The sequence below is a fragment of the Mucor mucedo genome, assembly GCF_025094135.1.
Source record: "Mucor mucedo strain NRRL 3635 chromosome Unknown EV154scaffold_48, whole genome shotgun sequence".
Classification (NCBI taxonomy): domain Eukaryota; kingdom Fungi; phylum Mucoromycota; class Mucoromycetes; order Mucorales; family Mucoraceae; genus Mucor; species Mucor mucedo.
Window position 1 is genome coordinate 160086 of NW_026252332.1, and position 21962 is coordinate 182047.

General features: G+C 37.0%; 7 protein-coding genes across 7 annotated transcripts; 6 read left to right on the forward strand and 1 right to left on the reverse strand.

The window, feature by feature from the left end:
• Window positions 1-893: 893 nt before the first annotated feature.
• Window positions 894-4044, forward strand: EV154DRAFT_602825 (global nitrogen regulator protein; the record flags this gene model as incomplete). The annotated part of the gene is made up of 4 exons (XM_051607315.1): window positions 894-939; window positions 996-1033; window positions 2169-2645; window positions 2709-4044. 4 exons carry the CDS (start codon window positions 894-896, stop codon window positions 3948-3950), a joined length of 1803 nt encoding a protein of 600 aa, XP_051457427.1. The 3' UTR covers window positions 3951-4044.
• Window positions 4045-7617: 3573 nt separating this feature from the next.
• On the forward strand, window positions 7618-9211 carry EV154DRAFT_481660 (uncharacterized protein; the record flags this gene model as incomplete). The annotated part of the gene is made up of 7 exons (XM_051598414.1): window positions 7618-7813; window positions 8328-8465; window positions 8585-8737; window positions 8764-8765; window positions 8834-8875; window positions 8942-9031; window positions 9092-9211. 7 exons carry the CDS (start codon window positions 7618-7620, stop codon window positions 9209-9211), a joined length of 741 nt encoding a protein of 246 aa, XP_051457428.1.
• A 1917-nt stretch (window positions 9212-11128) lies between these two features.
• Window positions 11129-12614, forward strand: EV154DRAFT_421168 (transmembrane amino acid transporter protein-domain-containing protein; the record flags this gene model as incomplete). Its single annotated transcript, XM_051596001.1, has 4 exons — window positions 11129-11510; window positions 11569-11669; window positions 11728-12164; window positions 12230-12614. The coding sequence occupies 4 exons, from the start codon at window positions 11129-11131 to the stop codon at window positions 12612-12614; spliced, it is 1305 nt and encodes a 434-aa protein (XP_051457429.1).
• Window positions 12615-12729: 115 nt separating this feature from the next.
• EV154DRAFT_233627 (uncharacterized protein) lies at window positions 12730-14492 on the forward strand. The gene is made up of 5 exons (XM_051594512.1): window positions 12730-12910; window positions 12970-13401; window positions 13468-13979; window positions 14035-14194; window positions 14317-14492. Exons 1-5 carry the CDS (start codon window positions 12796-12798, stop codon window positions 14325-14327), a joined length of 1230 nt encoding a protein of 409 aa, XP_051457430.1. The 5' UTR covers window positions 12730-12795; the 3' UTR covers window positions 14328-14492.
• EV154DRAFT_509733 (uncharacterized protein) lies at window positions 14317-17049 on the reverse strand. Its single transcript, XM_051601629.1, has 8 exons — window positions 16793-17049; window positions 16683-16730; window positions 15922-16630; window positions 15319-15867; window positions 14969-15252; window positions 14785-14902; window positions 14615-14718; window positions 14317-14557 (listed from the first exon to the last, which is right to left on the reverse strand). The coding sequence occupies exons 1-8, from the start codon at window positions 17000-17002 to the stop codon at window positions 14528-14530; spliced, it is 2052 nt and encodes a 683-aa protein (XP_051457431.1). The 5' UTR covers window positions 17003-17049; the 3' UTR covers window positions 14317-14527.
• A 349-nt stretch (window positions 17050-17398) lies between these two features.
• On the forward strand, window positions 17399-20301 carry EV154DRAFT_443726 (PRP1 splicing factor, N-terminal-domain-containing protein; the record flags this gene model as incomplete). The annotated part of the gene is made up of 2 exons (XM_051597034.1): window positions 17399-17528; window positions 17584-20301. Coding segments are annotated over 2 exons (2732 nt in total), but the record flags the coding sequence as incomplete, so codon positions are not given.
• Window positions 20302-20309: 8 nt separating this feature from the next.
• On the forward strand, window positions 20310-21721 carry EV154DRAFT_509735 (uncharacterized protein). Its single transcript, XM_051601630.1, has one exon. The coding sequence runs from the start codon at window positions 20350-20352 to the stop codon at window positions 21700-21702; it is 1353 nt and encodes a 450-aa protein (XP_051457433.1). The 5' UTR covers window positions 20310-20349; the 3' UTR covers window positions 21703-21721.
• Window positions 21722-21962: the final 241 nt, after the last annotated feature.

Consider the following 21962-nt stretch of genomic DNA (forward strand, 5'->3'; position numbering starts at 1 on the left):
AAAATTATGAACTACGTAATTAAACTTTACAAGAGAAGACGTATTTGAGGATGATGCTCATAAGAAATCCTTAATAGCTATTCGGCATCATCATCTGAAATATTATGTAGTTCTTTTCAATAGGGCTATATATTACTAGCCCTCAGATATGTACTCTCTTTTTCACCGCCCGTTATTTACTATGCCACTACGTGACAAATACTTACGTAATCTGAATTCGCTTTGTTGAACCAATCCTTTATTTATAGGTCTCTGTAAACTTAATCATTATCCATGGATCTATGTGGAGAAATGTAAGTGAACACAAAAAAAATGTCCGGTACACAATGAGCGTCATTTTTTTTTTTTTTTTTTTTTTTTTTTTTTTTTTTTTTTTTTACCACAGCATTCTCATCTTCTCGCGCCGGTACAACAGCCAAAAAAATCAAAAATTGGTACCTGAAAGCCGTTGCAACGTCTTTTGATTGGTTACGCGGGATATTGAATCCAAGACATAGGATCCCTGTTGGTATTGTTCTTTGGGCATTTTTTTTGTGGTAAGTGACACAAAGTAAAGTCCAATGCAAATATACAGGTAATAAAACTAAACAGAGCGATAGATAGAGAGAGAGAGAGAGAGAGAGAGAGAGAGAGAGAGAGAGTTATGGCTTGGTCATTACCCCTGTTTACGTATTCTATATGATTTATCACTGTAATGTAGTAACTGTGTAAACACAAATAATAATAAATCCCCTCTTTTTTTTCTTTAATCGTATCTTTTCATTTTTTGATTACACATTAGTATCTATTTTGCAAAATCTAATGCTATGAAAGACAAACAGGTTCAATGAATTTGCCAAGTTTCTATCATCCCAACCATCTATATTAAGGATATTCACATCTTGGCTTAAAATATGAATGATCATCAACAAGATCCTATACCTTGGTTCAACACCTGGCGTAACCAATCAAAATACGTTGCTATGGTTTTCAGGAACCAATATTTTTTTTTTCAGCCGATGTACCGGTGCGAGAAGATGGGATTATTGCCATGGTAAAAAAAAAGGAAGAAAAAATCAATTGTGGCGCTGATTGTGTACCAGACTTTAGATTCTCTTGTGTTCACTTACATATCTCCACATAGATCAAGTCATGGATAATGATTAGGTTTAGATATACAAATCTGAGACCTATAAATAAAGATTAGTTTGAAAAAAAAAGAAAGAGCGCTAAAGCCAAAAAAAAAAAAAAAAAAGGGTTGAAAAAAAGGGAAATTATTGCGAATTCGGATTACATAATGAGACCCAAGTATTTGTCACATGATGGAATACTATTGCGAACAGAAAACGTGGGGAAAAAAGCTATATACTGAGAGTGGATAATTAATAACCCATCAAAGAAGAAAGACAGAAGTTTTCAGGTACAAGATGAAGATTATCAGAGGAAAAGGTATCGATAAGGGTTGTTCAAACTCAGTAGGATTAATTAAGGGTTTTTTATAGTCTTGGGTATAGCAATATAAATAAAAATAGTATATCAAAAGAGGGTGATGACACTATCTCGAATAAGGATAAAAAAGGTAATGGTTATCAGTAGCAGATATAAAGGATTCTTCAGGCACGTGTCACCGCACTTCGTTTCCCGGAGAAATATTGTTCCAAATATGGAAGAACGAAGATAAGGAAAAAAAAACTCGATAAGATGTGGGATAAAAAAAAATGCTAGAGCTTGGGCCCTTTTTTATGATATTGTGACGTATTTTATTCTCGGGATCGACCGGGTTACACTCTAAATTGGCCCTCTCTTGCCTTTTGTTTTTTTGCTTAATGCAGGAAATATTGTGGGAATACAATTTAGATAAGTAAAAAGCTATTCACCAGTCACATGCGATAACTGGCATGACAAGACACAAAAAAGGGAACTTTACGCTTGTCCATTTAGACTAGCGACCACTAAAGTTCCACACAAATACGATCGCGTTAAAGTAAGTCAATTATATATTTTTACCTTTTTCTCTCTTTTTTATCTTTTTTATATATCATTTACTTTAAAATTACTTGATTCATTACACACACACACATACACAAAAAAAGAAAGACTGGCAACGAAAAATAAAAAAATAAAAAAAAATCCCAAAAAAAAAACATTTCAAGAAAATCTATGAACATAGTTTTCTTTTGTATCTATAGTCATTTAATACCACCACCATGTCGTTAATTCCAAACAAAGTCCCTTCTAAAATGGATCAGTTACTCTCTGATGCATTGCTCTTCCCTCCTCCTAAACCAGACACAGAACTGGATGATGGTAAAAAGAAGGACCCCTTGGCAAGTAAAGTCTGGAGAATGTATACCAAAGCAAAAGATACCTTACCCAATGGATCTCGTATGGAGAACCTTACTTGGCGTATGATGGCAATGACACTCACTAAAAAGAAGCTTGCCGAACAAGCTGCTGAAGAAGCTGCTGAACAGTCTAACAAGATATCGAAAGATGCTATGGATATAGATCATACAACACCTCCTTCTGCTGACGATACCACCACTTTACTATCTTCTTCGGCTCCGCCTTACTCCATGGATAACATGTACAAAGATTCAAACGTGCTTGTTTCCGGTATGCGGGCTTCCGATCATCATCAACTAAGTCATGTACCCCGCTACACAGTAAGCCTTACAGAGTAACACTAAATAAATATATCCCTATACTAACCAGTATCGTTTAAAAAGCCTGTCAAAAGAAGATCAGACTTTAACACCCAAATCAATAGTATAACAATCCCCTCACTACATGAAGAACCTGTTGATCAATATTCATTGGACGAGGAAGATTTTAATCATTTCAGTCAATCCGTACCCTCAAGGTCCTATTTTATGCATAATAGTCAAAACACGAGTCCAATCACTACACCTACTTTATTACAACATGGACAATACCATCACCCCACATCGCCCTTAAATACAGACGGTTCCTTCTATTTCGAGTCTTCTTCACCACAACATTATCAACCTCAAGAGCCATTGATGACCAACGCTGGCAGTTTGAGCTTTGAGGATATTTTAAATGTTTATTACAACAATAATACAACAAGACCTCCAGATTTAGCCATGATGAACTTACATTTATCGTCAGCAAATGAATCTGCAGCTTCCTCTCCGCCTTCTGCTTCCTCGCCTCATTCGATGTCGAGTTCTGATTATCATAGCCAAGACGATGAGATTGATGCTGACTATGTAAAAAAGAAGAAGTCCAAATCCAACCGACAACATCCAGCATGTTCAGTAAAGACACAATGTTCGAATTGTCAAACCACAACCACACCACTTTGGCGTCGAGATCCACAAGGCCACCCGTTATGTAACGCATGTGGTCTCTTTTTAAAATTGCACGGTGCGGTTCGACCACTTAGTTTAAAAACCGACATCATCAAGAAACGTAACCGAACTAGTACAACACATATAAAACAACAACAACAGCAACAACAGCCTCAGCAGCAACAACAAAAGCCGAAAAAAGCCGAAACGAAGGATGAAAAGATACTGATTGATAGACGAAATACGGTACATATTGCGCCTCAACGACCAAGTTTAATTAAAAGGCAAAGGCGTACATCAGAAATGGCACCTCCGTTTTTGAAAAGTACATCACCAGTGCCGCCGCTACTACCACCGTCTCAACAGCAGCAGCAGCAGCAGCAACATAATCAACAACATTCACAACAGCAACAGCTTCAGCAGCTTCAGCAGCAACAGCAACAGCTACAGCAATCTCAACCTCCAGCTGAGACAAACGCTGCAGTATACGCCATTTTAGAATCGGTTGGTATCCATTTAAATAGTTTACCCGTTGAATTGTTACCTTTGATTGCATCTGCAGCAAATTATCATGCTGCTAATAAACGACAACAATCTGATTCCAACATGTTGAACAATGTATTATATCCAGAGGATAATTCTCACTATGCTCCATAAATGAAATCAAAAACACATATACACATTATGCCTTATGCCCCCAAACAAATGATTTATGACTATAATAAATGCTGCTCCGTTTTTTTATATATATGTATTAAATCGTTACACATATTTAACTTTATAATAGTCCAAATCTTCAATGGACTAAGAAAGTTAAGAATGTATAAAATACTATATAGCAGGGCAAATAAATACTTGTCGCGATGTAAATCCTTATATTGTTCCTAAAGACATGGTGAAAATCAGTGTAAACAAAGCTTATCAAGAAGTTTATCGACAAACCACATCCTAGCTGTAAGTCCCAAATAGAACAAAAACAAAATGTTACTTAAAATTCTCATCTTCACTTATTACCTATTTTTAATATAACATTGGCCTACTAACCAAACAATTTTCTAAATAGAATGCAAGTAATGAAAATTGATCAGAACCAATAAGGAAGACGAACAAAAGGTTGCATACGGGTTATCCGTGTAACAACTGGAAAATACTGGTCATAAAAAAAAAGTTTATCAATGGTTCCATACACTATTAAATATTTTATAACTGGTGGTAATTGAAGCAAAATACTGGCACAAGAAGTTCATCCCACCATGGGTTACAGAATAATTCCAGACTAATTGTCACAATTCGTAGATGCTTAATGTAACAGGCTATAGCCATATGATTGTAATTTACGTAGCCACAACAGATTAAAACGGGTTACATAGTCGGTATTGAAACTGATATTAGGGAAAAACCGTTTGTTAAAATTTAAGAGTAGACTGATCCACGGGGTTTGGTAATTCGGAGTGTATTTCGGTTTTGCCACAGCTCAAATAATTCAGCACAGAAATTCGGTCGACACACAGATAGAGAATGACTGTTAATTCAGAATGAGAAAAATAAAAATCTCATCGAAATTTCTATTTATACTTATTATATTATTAGTACTTTAATGGAGAACGATAACTAAGGGATGTTCTGATAGAGTATATATGTGATCTATATTCATAAGATAACCAACAAAATCAATGGGCATCGGCATAAGTAATGACAAATTGACCTCTTTCTAAAGATTGCATATATAAGAATATAAGCGGTTGGACAGTCTGCGTAGCGATGTTTATACGTTCCAAATCAAAAGCTAATACGAGATCGCTCGTATAAAATATTTTTTTGGTTTAGCTAGTAAACATTATCTATTGCTTCAGTCACTGGCCCGGACGATTATAAGACCAACGAGACTGAATTCTTTCGAAATCAAGCAAATTGTGGCACCTGCAACAAAATTTGGCTCATGTTTCATTTCAAGTTTTTTGATGTAGCTGATTTTTAACAGGGCATATGAAACGACTGTTAAGGACTACAATATAGCTAATACAGTCCAAAATGTACATATCATCCTAGGCTAACTACGAGATCTTACCATATCTTATATTGATGATACGTATTCTAGGTAAACATTAGCGATCATGAAATTCCATTAAAAAAAAAAGCGAGCTCGTGTCCTTTTGTTCATCAGTCAGACACCAATAATTGGAAAGTGAATCGAGTAATAAATAATTCGTTATGGCAATATAAATTTCATTGATTTTCAGAAAAAGTTTAAATAATGCTGATGTACCGTGCGAAGATAGACTTATTAAAGTTCATAGATAACCTTTACTTACTATGTCGTGTAGTGATAAGATAGGTGCTTAATCTTGTCTAACATGGAGATGCTTGACATAATGTGTACTTCCGTTCAACTATGGGATTTGTTAAATGCTTTAACTATATGGGCATTCTTGACAATTTTTTTCAGGGTGCTAATATCAGTGTGTGTTCTTTTTTTTTTTCCTTCTTCTTTATATACTACCTTATCATAGCATCGCTATGCATAAGGTAACATTTTTGCTTGCTTATTATTTTTGTGTAGCCTTAAAAATAATAGGTCACCTAAAGCCTATGCATTTGACAGGACGACCAATACCTTGGTTTTGTGGACACATGTGGTTAGCTTAGATTGTGGTACCAAAGAACTTGCTAAAACTACTTCTTTAGTAAAATAATGAAGTGCAATATTTAATCTTGCGGATTTTTTTTTTTTTTTTTTTTTTTTTTTTTTTTGAGAGATAAATGGTACTGTCATTATTTAATAAAATTTGTTTATAAAATATAGCCTGGGATAAAGATGGTAGCGCTAGCAAGAATAAGTCATGAAGTAATAAAGTAGGGATTTCAGTTACGCCTTTTTATAATTGTCAATGAAATTTGAAGCTTTGTTAATTTTTTAAAAATCAAGAATTCGAATTGACGTTAATCTATTTTAACGTAATGCAATGTTCGTAAAACCTTAAATAAAATTCACTTGGATCTCCGCCCAAAGCTCGCTGGTGGGACAAGCAAGGAAGGGGAGCAATAGTCTACAGGATAAGAGTGTTGGCCCGTTTAATTCTGATGAGTTGGTTACAATGCTGCATTCTAGAAAGTATCCAAAAAAATTTTGGAGAGAAGCTACATATTAGCCCCAACATCACAATGAAAGACATGAGGCTTGTGTTCTTGTTTTTGCGGTGCAAAAATCAAAGACTGTCCACTTTATTTGGCTATCATATATCTACATGAATATATTTATGGCATACCGCTTTATGTGAAAGCACTACTGCTCTACCTAAAAAACGTTTTCTTTAAACATTATAACTGATTAAATAATCAAAAATTACATCATCCTGACGTAAATTGGCTCTTGTTTATCAATCTATAAATAATGGTCGTTCACACACATTTTTCTTCTTTTCCTTCTGTTTTTTTATGTTCATATACAGCACTTTTTTATGAAAGAATTTAATAAACAATGTAGAAAAGTTAGTTACTAATGACTTTCGCTCTTTCAAGAAGAGGCTTAAATATGATAAAAAAGATGTGTTCCGATTTTTGCGGGATATTGGTAATATTATGGTTGCGGCTAGGCTCTACTATACGATGAGCACTCATCTTTAAGCTGGGGTTAATGTAAATCACATAAATTCTATCATAACTTTCATTCAGGGTATTAAAAAATCATGTATATACAGCATCTCGACATTTGCAGATGAGAGAAGTGACAATTGTGTAGATTCACATGAATAGGCGTAAACCTTATTCTAGACGTGTGCGTAAAAAATCGGAACTATGGATAACGTCTTGAAGGGCGATCATGGTAAAATAACGCGCGCTGAAAATCTAGATAGTTGAATCGGGAATGAAACAGCAAATCAAGAGGTAATGAGTTTAAATATAACATAATCTTATCCCATCGCAGCCACTAATTACTTGCGTTCACATATCAAAATAGGATGTTGAGACAATCTATTGTTGAGCACCAAAAGCGGTGGTTCCATCATGAAGAATGCAGGAAAGGGCCAAGCTAAAAGATTTTGGAGCTTAAACTCTAAAGAACAAAAAACGGCCAGGTGACTGCTCTTACCTAGGCCTATGGTCTATCAAATCTAATTATCTACCGTAGATTATGTTTGACTTCGGTGCTCAATTTTTCCGATCAAAAAGAGTAAAACCCAGATGCAGCTTTTTACTGCTAACCAGTGGAAAATAATGGCAACGTTATTTTTCGATTATTTAATGTTGGCCTTTCACACTTTACAGAAATATAATTCGATGTCTGGCAATAAGATCTCAAGCGCTTTTATTATTCTTTAAAAAAATGGAAGAATACATCGTCGAGAATTACAGGGATTTTGATCCCATTGCATGCTTCAATCCTATGATCTATCAGATTACCAGAAAATCGGCGGAGGAAGAATTCAAGGCAGTCATTGATAAGTTTTTAAATAATGAAGATCTTAGTGTTAGATTCTTTAACTGGTGCCAGGCAATCATTAAGAAAGACTTGGCCCTAAGTATAATAATACAAAAACAGAGGAGCCAATTTTATGGAAACCCATTTATGGTCTATCAAACCTAATTATTATAATGTAGTTTCAGGGGGTAATCCCGCCTGGTTTCAGATCAAATTTTAAAATTTTATTTGAGTGGCCTCCAGTTTCTGTTTAAGTCTCGTACTTGATCTTTCAGATCAAAGATGTGGAAGCCAGCAGCAGTTTTTTACGGAGGAAGAATAGAAAGTAATCGTCGGGCACTATGGCCACAGAACCAGCTTTCACTTAAAGACGATGGATCACAAGTTGAAGGACATAAATAAGGTTATTGTGTTTGACATTTTTCTCCTAATTATAATACTAAAAAAACAATAACATCTAAGGCAGGACTACCTCGATAGTGCTTACAAATTGTCCCGACAACTTGTGATTAACCATTTAAATAGCACGGATGATATTTCATATTCTAATTATAGTCATATAAAAGTAAAAAAGAAGACACACATATAAAATACATTTATTATGCATACTTTAGCATCAATCTTTACCGAAAAAGAAGGGACATACTACACCCAAAGTCCAGAAAGAACCCAACCAATTATTAATATGTCATTAACATTTGGGGATCCATCTTGGGGGCTCTTTTTACGGAGGATAAACTCTATATCAAATGGTAAGCAGATCTTTTATTCATCTGGTTATCTCTAAATAAACAGTCGTATCATAGGGGAGAATCCTTTTCTGCAGCATGTCAAGAAGATTATACGGTTTCTGCACGCATTATTGTCTGAGTGGATGATGTCGGAAACGACTTGAGTAACATGGAAGCTTCAAGGCAAATGACTAGCCAAAAAATTGATGATGACCATGTCAAGTTAATTATCGAGAGTAAATGTGTTCTTGACGAAATTATCCGCAAGGCACCATCAATTGACTCCAATTTATGTTAATGTGTTGTTTATACAATTGAGTGGTAATTATATACTGTGGTATTTGCTTAAACCAAAAACAAAGAAACTAATTGTGATTGTGTTCAATTAGGTGATCCCAGCCATTTACAGTGTAATCACAGTTAAATATAGTGTAAGCCTAACTGTTTACAATGTGAGGTTAACACACTATCCCTTGCTGCTCTTGGTCTATACGTAGTCAATGAGTACTGAAACCGCGATATCACGAATTCTGTCTGAATTTGACAATAATGCAGCTAAGTGGTTTTTGTCTCTTTTCTCTTTAGAGGTATGGAAGGTTTATAATACTTGTATTGTTTTTTTAATTCTAACATCAACATCGCCATAGGAAAACGTCTGTAACCAGTCAACCTTAATCGAATGGAGCATTTCTAAAGCTGGGGCTTATGATAAACACTTTTGCGGCATAACTCGGGATGAAAACTTCTTATACACACTCAATGGATAAGAAGCACCTTCTATCCCCCGAAAATCAGAGGCGATAGCCTCGAAATTCCCCATAATTTCTATGATGCCCTTCCTCATGATTATTCAATAAAAGCTATAAAGCATTTAATAAAATTCTCACCTTTCTCCTTTAACATCGCTTGAATGTATTAGTGAAGTGACATCGACTTTCGAACAAAAAAAAAAAAGAACATTTTAATGGGATTTTTTTTTCTCTTCTAGTCATCTGTGGTAATTTACCCAGGATATAGTCATATAAATGCTTTTAAGAATATATACCCATGTTTATGGTATAGCCGCACAGATGATAATTTAGTAAGCATACCGAATGAACGAAGATATTATGTCACGAGGTTAGCTAAGCATAATAAACCGCCTATGCAAGACTTCATGATAAGACAATCAGATGTGTACAGTTACACCTTTAGCTGACAACAAGCATTTGGCGAATCGGGTACCACTGACAGCATATTTGTCACTGATGATAGTACAAGAGACTCTCTTTACGATAATAACGTACGATAAGATAAGAAACTAAATCTTGTTAAACTTTAAAATAAATAAATTCTATGTGTGTCATTTTTTTATGACTGCGTGAATGACTGAAGACATGAGGAATATGGATGTTTCAGCATTTAATTTAACTTTACTGAACGCAGTACACATCTTGTATGTATTCAATAACAGTTTTGCTAAAAAAAAAAATAGGATTGCCTTAAAGAGAATAGGTCGTCAAAGTCTGTGCATTTGACAGGAAAACCAACGCCGTGGTTTTTTTGACGCATATGGTTAGTCTAGACCGTAACACAAAAGGCTGCACCAAAACTGTTTTAACAGTGAAAAACAAAATAAAACATTAATACTCTCATCCGATATTTGTTTTTATTTATTGTTGTTATTGTTGTTGAAATATAAGGTGCTGTCATTTTTCAATAAGGTGTGAATGTGAATAAGACTCGAGATAGGGATAACGACATCTTGTGAACAAGTGATAAAGTAGAAGTTACGCCTTTTTACAATCCCTGGTGAAATATATAAGACGCTGCTCTTTTTAAAACCCAATGAGAATTCGAATTGATGTCAAATGACGATCACGCCACTTTGACGCTGAGATCCGCAAGATGAACTCCTCCTAATATATGTAATGCAATGTATGTAGGTCTAGATATATCCTATTTTTTTTTAAAAGATACAAGGACATAGTTCGACCATTCTTTTACTTATATTACTGACATTATTAAGGGGCATAGAATCTATTAAAACAGCCAAAAATTAAAAAAAATTAAGATCGATGATAGACAAACGCATAGCCCGGCTTAAAAAGTGTACATTAGAAATGTTTACCCAATATGAAGATAATAAAACACAGGCAATGTCGCCCAAACTGCTAGCTTAGTATTCATGCCCGCGATTAGAGAGACTGTTTGATAGCCTCATTTAATAGTTTATCCGTTATCAATGATTGCATCAGTATAAGTGTTTGTCAATAAGAACACAATAACCCCAGACAGGCATAACTAACCATAGTGTCTGTAATTTAATGGCTGCTATATTTTTGAGAAAGAGCGAAAAGTTGTTCTATGTTGGGGCTCCTGTAAAGTATGGCTGTTTGAGAATAAGAAATGGGATTCGCCCCCTTTATTTTATATGTAGATATGTATAGATGCTAAAAATGGTAATTTTTTGCAAAGCGAGTGCTGAGTGGTTCAAACAGTTGAAAGGGGCTATTTGTGTTTGATATAACAACAGTGGGTGAAATACCAAGTGACTCATGTTATGGATCAAATCGTTTTCTGTTAAATGTTTTTTGTGATCAACTTGCAAATAACTCCGATCAACTATAAAACGAACAATGGACTATCTTTTTTTTCTTTATCTTTTTTTCTATATAAATATTTTTTTATTTTTTTCTAAAAAAATGACAAGTCGGACAGAATATGGTACAATTCCTGTGGAACCTGTGGAAGATTTAGATTTGTTGCAATCTAGTCGTCCTGGTTACGGTACTCGCAGTGTATTTGAGGTTTCTTTAAATATCGTCAATGCGACTGTGGGATCTGGTATCATTGGTTTACCATTCGCTTTGTTGATTGCTGGTTTCTCCACTGGTATTGCGATCTCTGTGTTTGTGTCTATTCTCACATTCTTTGCTGTTTATACTCTTATCTTGACGGGCCAAAAGACGCAAATCTTCAATTTCTCTACGATTGCCGAGGTTGCTATGGGACGATTTGGTTTCCACATGTTGAATTTGATGTTATTTATTCAGAGTGCAGGCAGTGTTATTAGTTATTTTATTTGTAAGTTTTAAGGGGGATTTTCTGAGATGGTTACAGATATTAATTATGTTGTTTATAGTGGTTGCGGATACAATTCCAATTTTATTAGGGCTCTATTTCCCCCAATTTCCAGCCTTGGCGGACCGTCAATTGGTCACTATTCTTGTTGCGGTCTTGGTCGTAAGTTATTTCTGTAACGTTTTAATATGACCCCGCACACACTAATGCTTCTAAAAAGATCTTTCCTCTCAATTTATTTAGATCCATCGGAGCACTTGCGCGATGGTCCGCATTCTCCGTCTTGCTGTTACCCGTCATGATTATCACTGTATTGATCCGAGCACCCGCTTATTCCAAAGAACATGAGGCTCCTATTATGGAGGTCGGTAGAGATCCCGTTGCCGCAATGGGAATTATGTCATTTGCTTTCGTTTGTTCTCAAGTAGCTCATTCCAATTATCTTTCGCAAAAGAACCAGTCTATGGACTCTTGGAAGATCACCTCGTTCCTGTCTACTTTAATGAGTTGGGCTATTTCCATGTCCTTTGCTGCCATTGGTTACCTCAGCTTTGGCAAGGATGTCTCAAGTAGTTTATTCAGTAATTTCCCCGTCGATGATAACGTCATTAATGTTGGCCGATTTGCCTTGGGTTTATCGATGGTTCTTACCGTTCCGTAAGTTCATATATATTTAAAAACTCCTTTTTAAAATCATAAAGTATTAATAATTTCCTTCTTAGAATGGCATTTTACCCAGCAAGAGAAGCGGTACAAAAGACAATTGGCTTTGAAACGGCTGACCGTCAACCTACAGCATTACAACATTATAGCGTCACCGTTGTTCTATTTGCAATCTTTTTAATTTTTGGTGTTCAAATCAGATCTTTGGGTAAAGTCTATTCGGTAGTAGGTGGTATTGCCTCTTCTTTCTTAGCGTACATCATTCCCGGATTCGCCTATGTCGCAGTCTTTCATCCCAACTGGTTGAACAGACCTGCTTTGATCGACCCTGCTTGTTTAAAGGTACAAGCCAAATCTACTTGGTGGTTGGATATCGCGTCTGTTGTGCTAGTTGTATTTGGTATCATTGTCATGTCATTTACTGCTCTTGGTGCCCTCCACTAATTATGTAATATTTGTTTTTGATATACCCCTTAAAAACCGCATGAAACAATTATCTACATACGTCACACATAAACATTCACGTGTTAAATTTACTCTTGTTTATTTTATTTTATTTTTATTTTATTTTATTTTTTGTTTGCCTGGCCCTTTTTCTGTTGTTGCAAGACTTACATTATAAAACATGCCTTCAGTTGCAAAGTTCCATGTGTTCAAAGAACAAAATTTTCATGGGCTCGTGTATTGTGATTACTGTACAAAACTTCTATGGGGTTTAGCAAAAGGAGTTCACTGCACAGGTAATTAACTCTTAACAGTTTTGGTGTCATTTTAAATTAATAAAGAAAAATACTTGTAGAATGTGGATATAATTGTCATACATTTTGTAGCGACATGGTGATTCAGTGTAGACCACCTCGACGCCGAAGCCCAGATTCACTTTCAGTCACCGATTCCGAAGCAGAGTCAGTAACAAGGCATTCCCATCGAACTTCACTTGATCGCCTCGTAGTGGATGACAATAACAGTAATAGCAGTGGTCGAAAAAGACTGTTGGACGGTCCAAAAACCATGATGGATGAAAAGGCAGCTAATAAAGCACATCGAAAATCATTAAAGCAACAGCTACAGCACGAAGGATCTATGAGTCCTCATGCCACAGCGAAAGCTTTTACTCGGCTGGTGGCTCGTTCAAGAGCGTTTTTTTACATAGGCAAATTGGTGCATGATATTTACAGTTGGAAACAAAGGTCTTATTCATTACTGGCATGCTTATTTTGGATATCCACATGTAATTATTTTTTACGCCAAAAAAAGAAAAAAAAATTAAGAACGTCTTAATTTAACATGTATTTAGGCTTATACTCGCACACATTGTTACTGGTACCACCTATGCTCATCCTATTCCTCTATTCTCAAAACGGGGTTCTCAACCAACCCGCTTCGCAAATATTATTCCCAAGATTCGATGAACATACTTCTGAATACTACATGAACCTTGAAAGCATGCAGTATGCCTTCTTGTTCTTTATTCGCATCTATGACAACTTTGCTTATCACCTACAACATTTATCTTTAACCAGTACCACCTATAAGATCCTGTTCGTTGTCAGTCTAGGCATATCCTCCTTATTTTACCTGTTTGGAAAATGGCTCATTATGGCGATCGGCTTGATGCTCTTATTGAATAAGACTTGGGTAGGTTCAACGCTGGAAATTTTATTGCAGTTCACGATGGAGGTGCTTCAAACCGGGTTTGAACTGGTGCATAAATCAACCGAAAAGAAAAACGTAGTGCCTCGTGAGCCCATTCAAGTTTCCTTGTATGAAAATCAACGATGGTGGGCAGGTACCGGATATACATCACAAGTGAGTAATAAAATTAAAATTATACAAAAGAAGGTGAAGTAACAAGTATGGATAGCTTTTAAGATCAGAAAGATCTGCATGGTCAAATATCACTGGTCTGGAACCATTGCCATCAAAAGAAGAGATGCCTTCACCTACAAATTATACTTGGCAAGAGGATGATGAATGGCATCTAGATACCACGGGTCCCTGGGCAGATGATGCACTTGAAATAGGTAATTATTTTATATTTTAGTCCCTCTTTTCCCTTCTTTTTTTCTCACCGTCCTTTTTAATACATAGTTGTAAGAACATTTGTAACACAACAAAACATAACAAATACTCATTCTTTTTGTAGACTTTAATTGAGTGTGATGAACAGGGTTGGGTATATTCAGATCATCGTTGGTCTAATCCACGAGGTCGACCTGAATCTATGACTGGCAGAGCTGCTGTTCTGACAGACAGCTCGCGAGCATTAACAAGAAGACGCAGATGGTATCGAAAAGCGAACCCCATCCTGTAGTTTTTTTTTTTTTTTTCTGATAAAAATACATTTATTATTATGATTATTGAGAAGTAGCAATACGTTGTAATTCCTAAAAAAAAAAACAGTTATAGACAAAAAAAGGAATGCGACGCTTTTTATTTCTTACCAATTCAAGATCATCCATATTCGATATACTTGGACTCACACTATTATCAAAAACATCGCCGCCAATCTTTAATGACGAACTTCTTGTAGGTGGAAATTTGTTATCTATTACAGGACAAGCTTTTTTTTTAGAGTTCATGTCGTGACACACACACATACAAAAAATCTTACCTTTGGATCGATATGAGATGGATGATAAACTGTTGGATCGTACAGGTACAACCCTTGCTGTGGTGGAAGTAATTCCTTGACTATTATTTCGACTTAAAGGTGGCAATGGTGAAGATCCCTACATGCATTAAAAAAATTGATTAGATTGATCCCGTTACTATGACTCCCATATTAGCTTATTTACATTATATTGAAACTTGTCCAGTTGTCGTTTGTCATTTTCAAGTGACAGAATGGCTTGATCTAAACGCTTCAGGACACTGCCTGTACTAGATGGTGTGTGCTCGGGTACATCCTGTTGTTGTTTAAGTATATAACGTACAAACCGATTGGTAGATTCGGATTCACTGGGTATCACAGCCGTGTTCTTTTTACGTAACACGAATAATTTCTCAACGGTTCCTTTGGGTATGAGGTCTGGATCATTTAGAATGTCCGAAATTGTCTTTGTTGGCACTAATGGTACTTCTACAAAAACATACACTTTGCTCAATACAAAAATGTTAACACATTCCCCTTATGCACTCTTTTTACCTTGTCCATTTAACGATAATACCATGCCAAAAAGCGACTTATCTTGATCCACCATGTGAAACTTTTCTAGCGCCGTTAATGTCAAATCCGAAATAAGTGTGGTGGTTGAAATCGCTACTAATTTATCAATGCGTTCCTGAGCGGCCTTTTTATCATTCAGCTGTTGTTGTTGTTGCTGAATATGCTGGTCCACACGTAACAGACTACTTTTGCGGATCAAGCCCATGGTAGATATTTTAGCCGAACTGGCCACCAGCTGTTTATTATCTGCTGCGTAATAAGAGATCTTGACATAGATTTGGCCGGCAGCAGTGTCGATTGTGCGCTTGATACGTTTATGAAGTGAAAAGCGGATGACTGAATCCTCCCCGAAACGAGCCTTTGCACGTTGTCGTGCTTTGGATACACCAACACGGGTTACTTTGATGGTGGGTTGTTCAATTGACAGCCGTTTGATGTATGTTAATGAAGGCATGGGAGTGGTAAGGTGATCGGAAAGTGACTCAAAAATCGCTAAAGGTTTATCTTGTGGTTCCAAGGTGATTTCGTCTATAGAAAGAGTTAACGCATATTAAAGACATCTTTTTGGGTGTAATAGTTTACCTCCATCCATGGATTTGACAGTCAGGTAGTATTCAATGCCGTTTTGAAGACTGGTGGGACGTTTTGAAGTCTCCAGCAATGGGATATGAAACTTTTGTAAGGCGAGTTTCAAAAGTTGATCTGCATTCATTTCTGGTGTGACAGCGACGGTATTAAATAAGGCACCGACATTAATGTTTCCAGAAAAGATACGTAAAACATGGTACTGTTCATCATCCTCTTTTTGTTGTACGACAATAGGTTCCACTGATTTTTTCTTACTGGCACCATTTCCGATGGACAGTAATCTCTTTAGGCCGGTGACTTTCTTTGGTATATGTTGTTCCTCTAACTTTAGTATGGGTTTGACAGGCTCTTCGACAACTTGGGGCGCTACTTGCAACGGAGGAGGAGGAGGTGTGATGACTCTGACTGGTAATGGTTTGTCAATATTTATAGGTTTATTAAACTCGGGATTTAATAAAGGAGCGTATGGATCTGGAGCAGGCTGATCTTTTTCTTCTTGGAGATCCTCTTCTTCGTCTGGTAAGGCCATGGGCTCATCCCATTTCTCAAAGACTTCTTGATAGACTTCAGCATCATCATCGTCGGTTATAATAATTTGTAATTGACATGCAAGTTGTTTTGAAACTTTAACCTTGTTTTTATTATTGCTGCGGGTACTCGTACTGACGGGACCATAATGTTGCAATTGATCAAGTGAGGTAACCTGTTTTAATAATGAATAAGATAAATTAACAGTATTTTTGCAAAGACCTTACTTGGACATTTCGATGTTTATTTAATCGAGCTAATCTTTCAAAAGGAGTCTGAAAAAGGTTATTAGAAAGAGGAGAAAATAAATGTTGGGTAATTTACATTTACACTTTACTTCAATATTTTCAGCAGGTATATAGCCTACTTCGGATGCTTTTAATGCTCTGATTAACCACCAGTATGAATTTGTGTCGTCTAATAAGGTCATCGCATCTCCCTTCACCACAGAAGCCTGTCCGTCCACAGTCGCTACAAACGTATGTAATGCATAAACAAGATCAAAATTAATATTTTCATCGGGAATGCTGGAAGAGGAAGAATACATGGAATAATCATCATCCTCTATTTCTTCTTCCTCCTCTTCTTCTTCCTCCTCCTCTTCTTCTTCATATACAGTCGCAACAGGATCTGGTTGCTGCAGTCTAGATCTTTGATATCTCTCCCTTAATGCATCTATTGAATTATGTCTAGACATCTCTAACAAAATAATATTAAAAAAAATAATAACAAAGAAAAAAAAAAGAAATAAAAGGAATTTCAATAAATTGATTACATTTTATATTGCACGTTTTTGAAGTGCACCGAGGTCTTGTCATACCATGGTTGCTCTTACCCCTTTTTTAACATGAAGGTCATCCCGATGACGTAGCATTTCCCGTTTATAAATATATATAAAAAAAAAAATCGCAAGCTTTTTTTTTTAATTTTCTCACTTGCTTTTCAATGTTTGGTGTTAAAGATTTCGTAGGAAAACCAGCACCACCTAATTATGTTGCAGGTTTAGGCCGTGGTGCTACAGGCTTCACAACACGATCGGATATCGGTCCCGCCAGAGAATCAGGAGGAGAAGCGTAAGCTGAATTATCAATGCAAAAAACATGTTACTAATGTGCTCTTTTAATTTAGTGATCCAGCCAAAACAGTGGCTAAAGAGGGTGACGATGAAGAAGAAAGATATCAAGATCCGGACAATGAGGTTGGATTATTTTCGTCTGCACCATACGAAGAAGACGATGAAGAAGCCGATCGCGTGTGGGACATGATTGATGCCAAAATGGACGAACGTCGTAAAGCCCGTCGTGAAGCCCGTGAACGAGAAGAATTAGCCCGTTATAGATTGGAGCGACCCAAGATCTCTCAACAATTTGCTGATTTAAAGCGTCAATTATCTTCCATTGACGATGCCGAATGGGCCGCCATTCCTGAAGTCGGTGACCTCGTTGGCAAAAACCGTCGTCGTAATAAAGCCCCCGAGCGATTTACCCCTATGCCAGATTCAATTATTGCCGCAGCAAGGGATAAATCTCAATACGAAACCGCATTAGACGCTACTGAACAGAAATTAGGTGGCATCGTATCTTCCGCTGCTGCCAGTAGTAATGATATGATGACCAATTTCAGAGAAATCGGTCAAGCAAGAGATAAAGTGTTGGGCCTCAAATTGGATCAAGTGTCAGATTCGGTTTCTGGAAAAACCACTATTGATCCCAAGGGATATTTAACCGATTTAAACAGTGTCGTTGTCAAGAGTGATGCCGAAATCGGTGATTTGAAAAAGGCCAGATTATTACTCAATTCAGTCATTACCACCAACCCTAAACATGCACCAGGTTGGATCGCTGCTGCTCGCCTGGAAGAAGTAGCGGGAAGAATCGTACACGCTAGAAATATCATTGCAAAGGGTTGTGAACAATGTCCCAAGAGCGAGGATGTTTGGTTAGAATCTGCCAGATTAAACACTACAGATAACGCAAAGATCATTTTGGGTGACGCTGTGCGTCATTTGCCCCAATCTGTCAAAATCTGGTTGAAAGCAGTTTCGCTCGAATCAGACAACAAGGCCAAAAAGAAGGTATTGCGTCGTGCCCTTGAATTCATTCCAAACTCTGTCAGTTTATGGCGTGCTGCTATTAATTTAGAGGAAAATCCCGAGGATGCCAAAGTCTTATTGTCTCGTGCCGTCGAATTGGTGCCACTCAGTGTTGATCTTTGGCTTGCATTGGCTCGTTTAGAAACCTACAAGAATGCACAAACTGTCTTAAATAAAGCCCGTGCTGCCATCCCCTCCAGTCATGAAATTTGGATTGCCGCTGCCAGATTGCAAGAAGAACATGGTAAACCTGAAATGGTGGATAAGATCATCACATTGGCCGCAAAAGCCCTGTCACAATCGGGTGCTTTATTGGATCGTGAACAGTGGATCGAAGAAGCCGAAAAGTGCGAAAAGAATGGATCTGTCTTGACTTGCCAAGCCATTGTGCGTGCTACCATTGGTATGGGTATTGAAGAAGAGGATCGCAAATCCACATGGATGGAGGATGCAGAAAGCTGTATTGCTCATGGGGCTATTGAAACTGCGCGTGCCATTTATGCTCATGCACTAAAAGAGTTTCCCGGCAAAGCATCTATTTGGCAGCAAGCTGCTTATCTCGAAAAATCACACGGCACACCGGCGAGTGTGGAGGAATTATTACAACGTGCTGTCAAATACTGTCCTCAAGCTGAAGTGCTTTGGTTGATGGGAGCCAAAGAAAAATGGTTGGCAGGGGATGTCGAAAGTGCACGTACAATTTTGGAAGAAGCATTCCGTGCTAACCCCAACAGTGAACAAATTTGGTTGGCCGCTGTTAAGGTCGAAAGTGAAAATGACGAATATGACCGTGCCCGTAAATTGTTGGAATTGGCAAGAAAGGAATCAGGCACAGAGCGTGTGTGGATGAAATCCGTCATGTTGGAAAGACAGATGCATAACTACGAGGCGTGCAATACCTTGTTGGACGAGGCATTACAAAAGTTTCCTACATTTGATAAGCTCTGGATGATCAAGGGCCAGATCGAAGATTCTTTGGGTAATTCTCCCAGAGCGCGTGAAATTTATAACCAAGCTGTCAAGAGCTGTCCTAAGAGTGTGACTCTTTGGATTCTGTTGGCTTTATTAGAAGAGAAACTGGGAATGGTCACAAAGGCTCGTGCCTCTCTAGAAAAAGCCCGTTTCATCAATCCTAAGAGTCCAGAACTTTGGGTACAGGCTATTCGTATAGAAAAACGTAATAATAACATAAGTGTGGCCAAGTCATTGGCTTCTAAAGCTTTGCAAGAATGCCCTACTTCAGGCGTAATTTGGACCGAAGTAATCTTTATGGAGGCAAGACCTCAAAGAAAGGCGCGTGGTGTGGATGCTTTAAAGAAGTGTGAACATGATCCAGTCGTCATCACAGCGGTTGCGCGATTATTCTGGGCTGACCGTAAAATTGAAAAGGCAAGAAACTGGTTCCAAAAGGCGATACAGAACGACTCGGATCATGGCGATTCATTTGCCTGGTGGTATAAATTCGAATTACAGCACGGCACAAAGGAGCAACAGGACCTTGTCGTGAAACGATGTGTGATGGCAGAACCTCGTCATGGTGAATATTGGCAAGCGGTTGCAAAAGATGTATCTAATGTGGGTAAAAAGACCGAGGAAATCTTGAAACTTTGTGCTGCTACATTGCAACAAGAAAAATAATGTAAAAAAATAAAGTAACCAAAACTGTGCATATTTCATTGGTAGATCTTCATGTAACATTGGATGGTGATACAACCTTTTTATTATTATTTCTGAATGATAAGTTTATTTTTGGCTTTGTGTTGTCCTTCTTTCACAGCCCCCTTTTTTCTCGTTTTTATAAAATGTCAGTACTAATCTCACGCTGTGATTTTATTGCTCAACTGCCAGAGGAAGAAAAAGAAGCGTTTGAGAACATCTTCCCTTGTAACAAGTATCCTTCTGATGAAAGAATTATGATCAGTTTTGAGCAGTGGAGCACAATCAAGCTGGATTATGATCAAAAGATGAAGGACTATTATGGATTTATCAAAGCCTTACCCGCAGATAAATCTTATGAAAATGATCCTTATATTCAATACTCAGACATAGTCCAGAACTGTCCGCGTATTCTTCGACCTCTTCAAATCGAAGACGAGAAAGAGCCTGCGCCCGGAGCCCTTTATCAAATTGCCATCCAAAATAAACCGGATATAAAAATCATTGAGATTGAATCGCTTGGTCAACTGGAACAGCTCTTGATGAACAGCTACCAATATGAAGATTGCAGCACAACTAACGAAATTAATATCGAGATGCTGACCAAGGATTTGATGTCTGGCAAGATATTTTACAAGATCAACAGTAGTGTTTACTCTCAAATTTGCGACTTCAAGTACATGAATAAACTTTTACTAAAGCCGCAGCAAGAATTAGGCCATATACCTTCAGTTCCTTACAACAAATGTTTGGCTATATTTATGGTGCTCTATTATATGCGATGCGATTATCTGTGTACGGAATTTGTTAAGAATATGGAAATGATTATGGGAAATTTTCATGGTTTGTTGGACATGCGGGAACTCATGTTGAAGTTACACTTTCCTATTTCGGTCGCACAAGAAGATCTCGTTTCACAAGAAATGTTACACACATTAGCAGACGGATTTCCGACGTTGGTGGACATGAAGCTTTCCTTTTATAAATTTGGTGTTATGGAAACCGGCCACAAAATCACGTTATGTTTCTCAAAATCCAAATCATTTTACATGAACAAGATTACATATTCCACTTTTGCCGAGCATTTTGAAAACATGACAGTAAACAAATTAAGACGTTATCAGCAATTTAGGCTATCCATGCTTTACACCTTTAAATTAATTATACCTGATCAAGAGAATTTTGAGCTCGCCAAATCGGTGGGATTTATTGACTCAAATCGGATCGACTGGCAGTTTTGGAAAGATAATGTGATTAAGTGCCCGTATTTTATTCACCATTCAAGTCAGGATTTCTTGGTGAAGCGCCAATATGATACTTTGACAAGCATGAAAAAAAGGTACTACAATTTCTTTTCTAACTTGTATACAGATTACCATCGCACCTTTGTTCATGAACCTGTGTCGCTGGTGTTTAATATCGCTGCTGTAATTTTTGCTATGACAGGTGTCATATCCGTCCTGCAAAATGCTGGAATTATTCCTTCTCTATATAAATAAAAAAGTAATTAATTTTTTTTTTTTTACGTTTCTCTCTATGGGTCTTTTGCTAGCACTAAGCGGGAAATACCATAATATGTAGTCTGGCTTGTCTTAAAGCACAGCCAATACATTTGTTATATCTAACGTTTTACATATATTGCATGGAAGTGCAGGAAACAATTATTCTGCTAGTCAATGAACAAATTTCTAATTTTGACAATTAATCAAAACGATGCCTCATGCTTGATTACAGAATTGGCACAGAAACAAGAAAACCA

What these genes read in the sequence shown, in the direction of transcription:
- EV154DRAFT_233627 (XM_051594512.1), top strand. Translation starts at nt 12,796, where the DNA reads ATGCCTTCAGTTGCAAAGTTCCATGTGTTCAAAGAACAAAATTTTCAT. An exon ending in AAAAGGAGTTCACTGCACAG is followed by an intron (nt 12,911 to 12,969) that starts GTAATTAACTCT and finishes AAATACTTGTAG; the next exon opens with AATGTGGATATAATTGTCAT. An exon ending in GTACCGGATATACATCACAA is followed by an intron (nt 13,980 to 14,034) that starts GTGAGTAATAAA and finishes AAGTATGGATAG; the next exon opens with CTTTTAAGATCAGAAAGATC.
- EV154DRAFT_509733 (XM_051601629.1), bottom strand. Translation starts at nt 17,002, where the DNA reads ATGTATTCTTCCTCTTCCAGCATTCCCGATGAAAATATTAATTTTGAT. An exon ending in ATTATCGTTAAATGGACAAG is followed by an intron (nt 15,253 to 15,318) that starts GTAAAAAGAGTG and finishes ATGTTTTTGTAG; the next exon opens with AAGTACCATTAGTGCCAACA. An exon ending in CATCTCATATCGATCCAAAG is followed by an intron (nt 14,719 to 14,784) that starts GTAAGATTTTTT and finishes GTCCTGTAATAG; the next exon opens with ATAACAAATTTCCACCTACA.
- EV154DRAFT_509735 (XM_051601630.1), top strand. Translation starts at nt 20,350, where the DNA reads ATGTCAGTACTAATCTCACGCTGTGATTTTATTGCTCAACTGCCAGAG.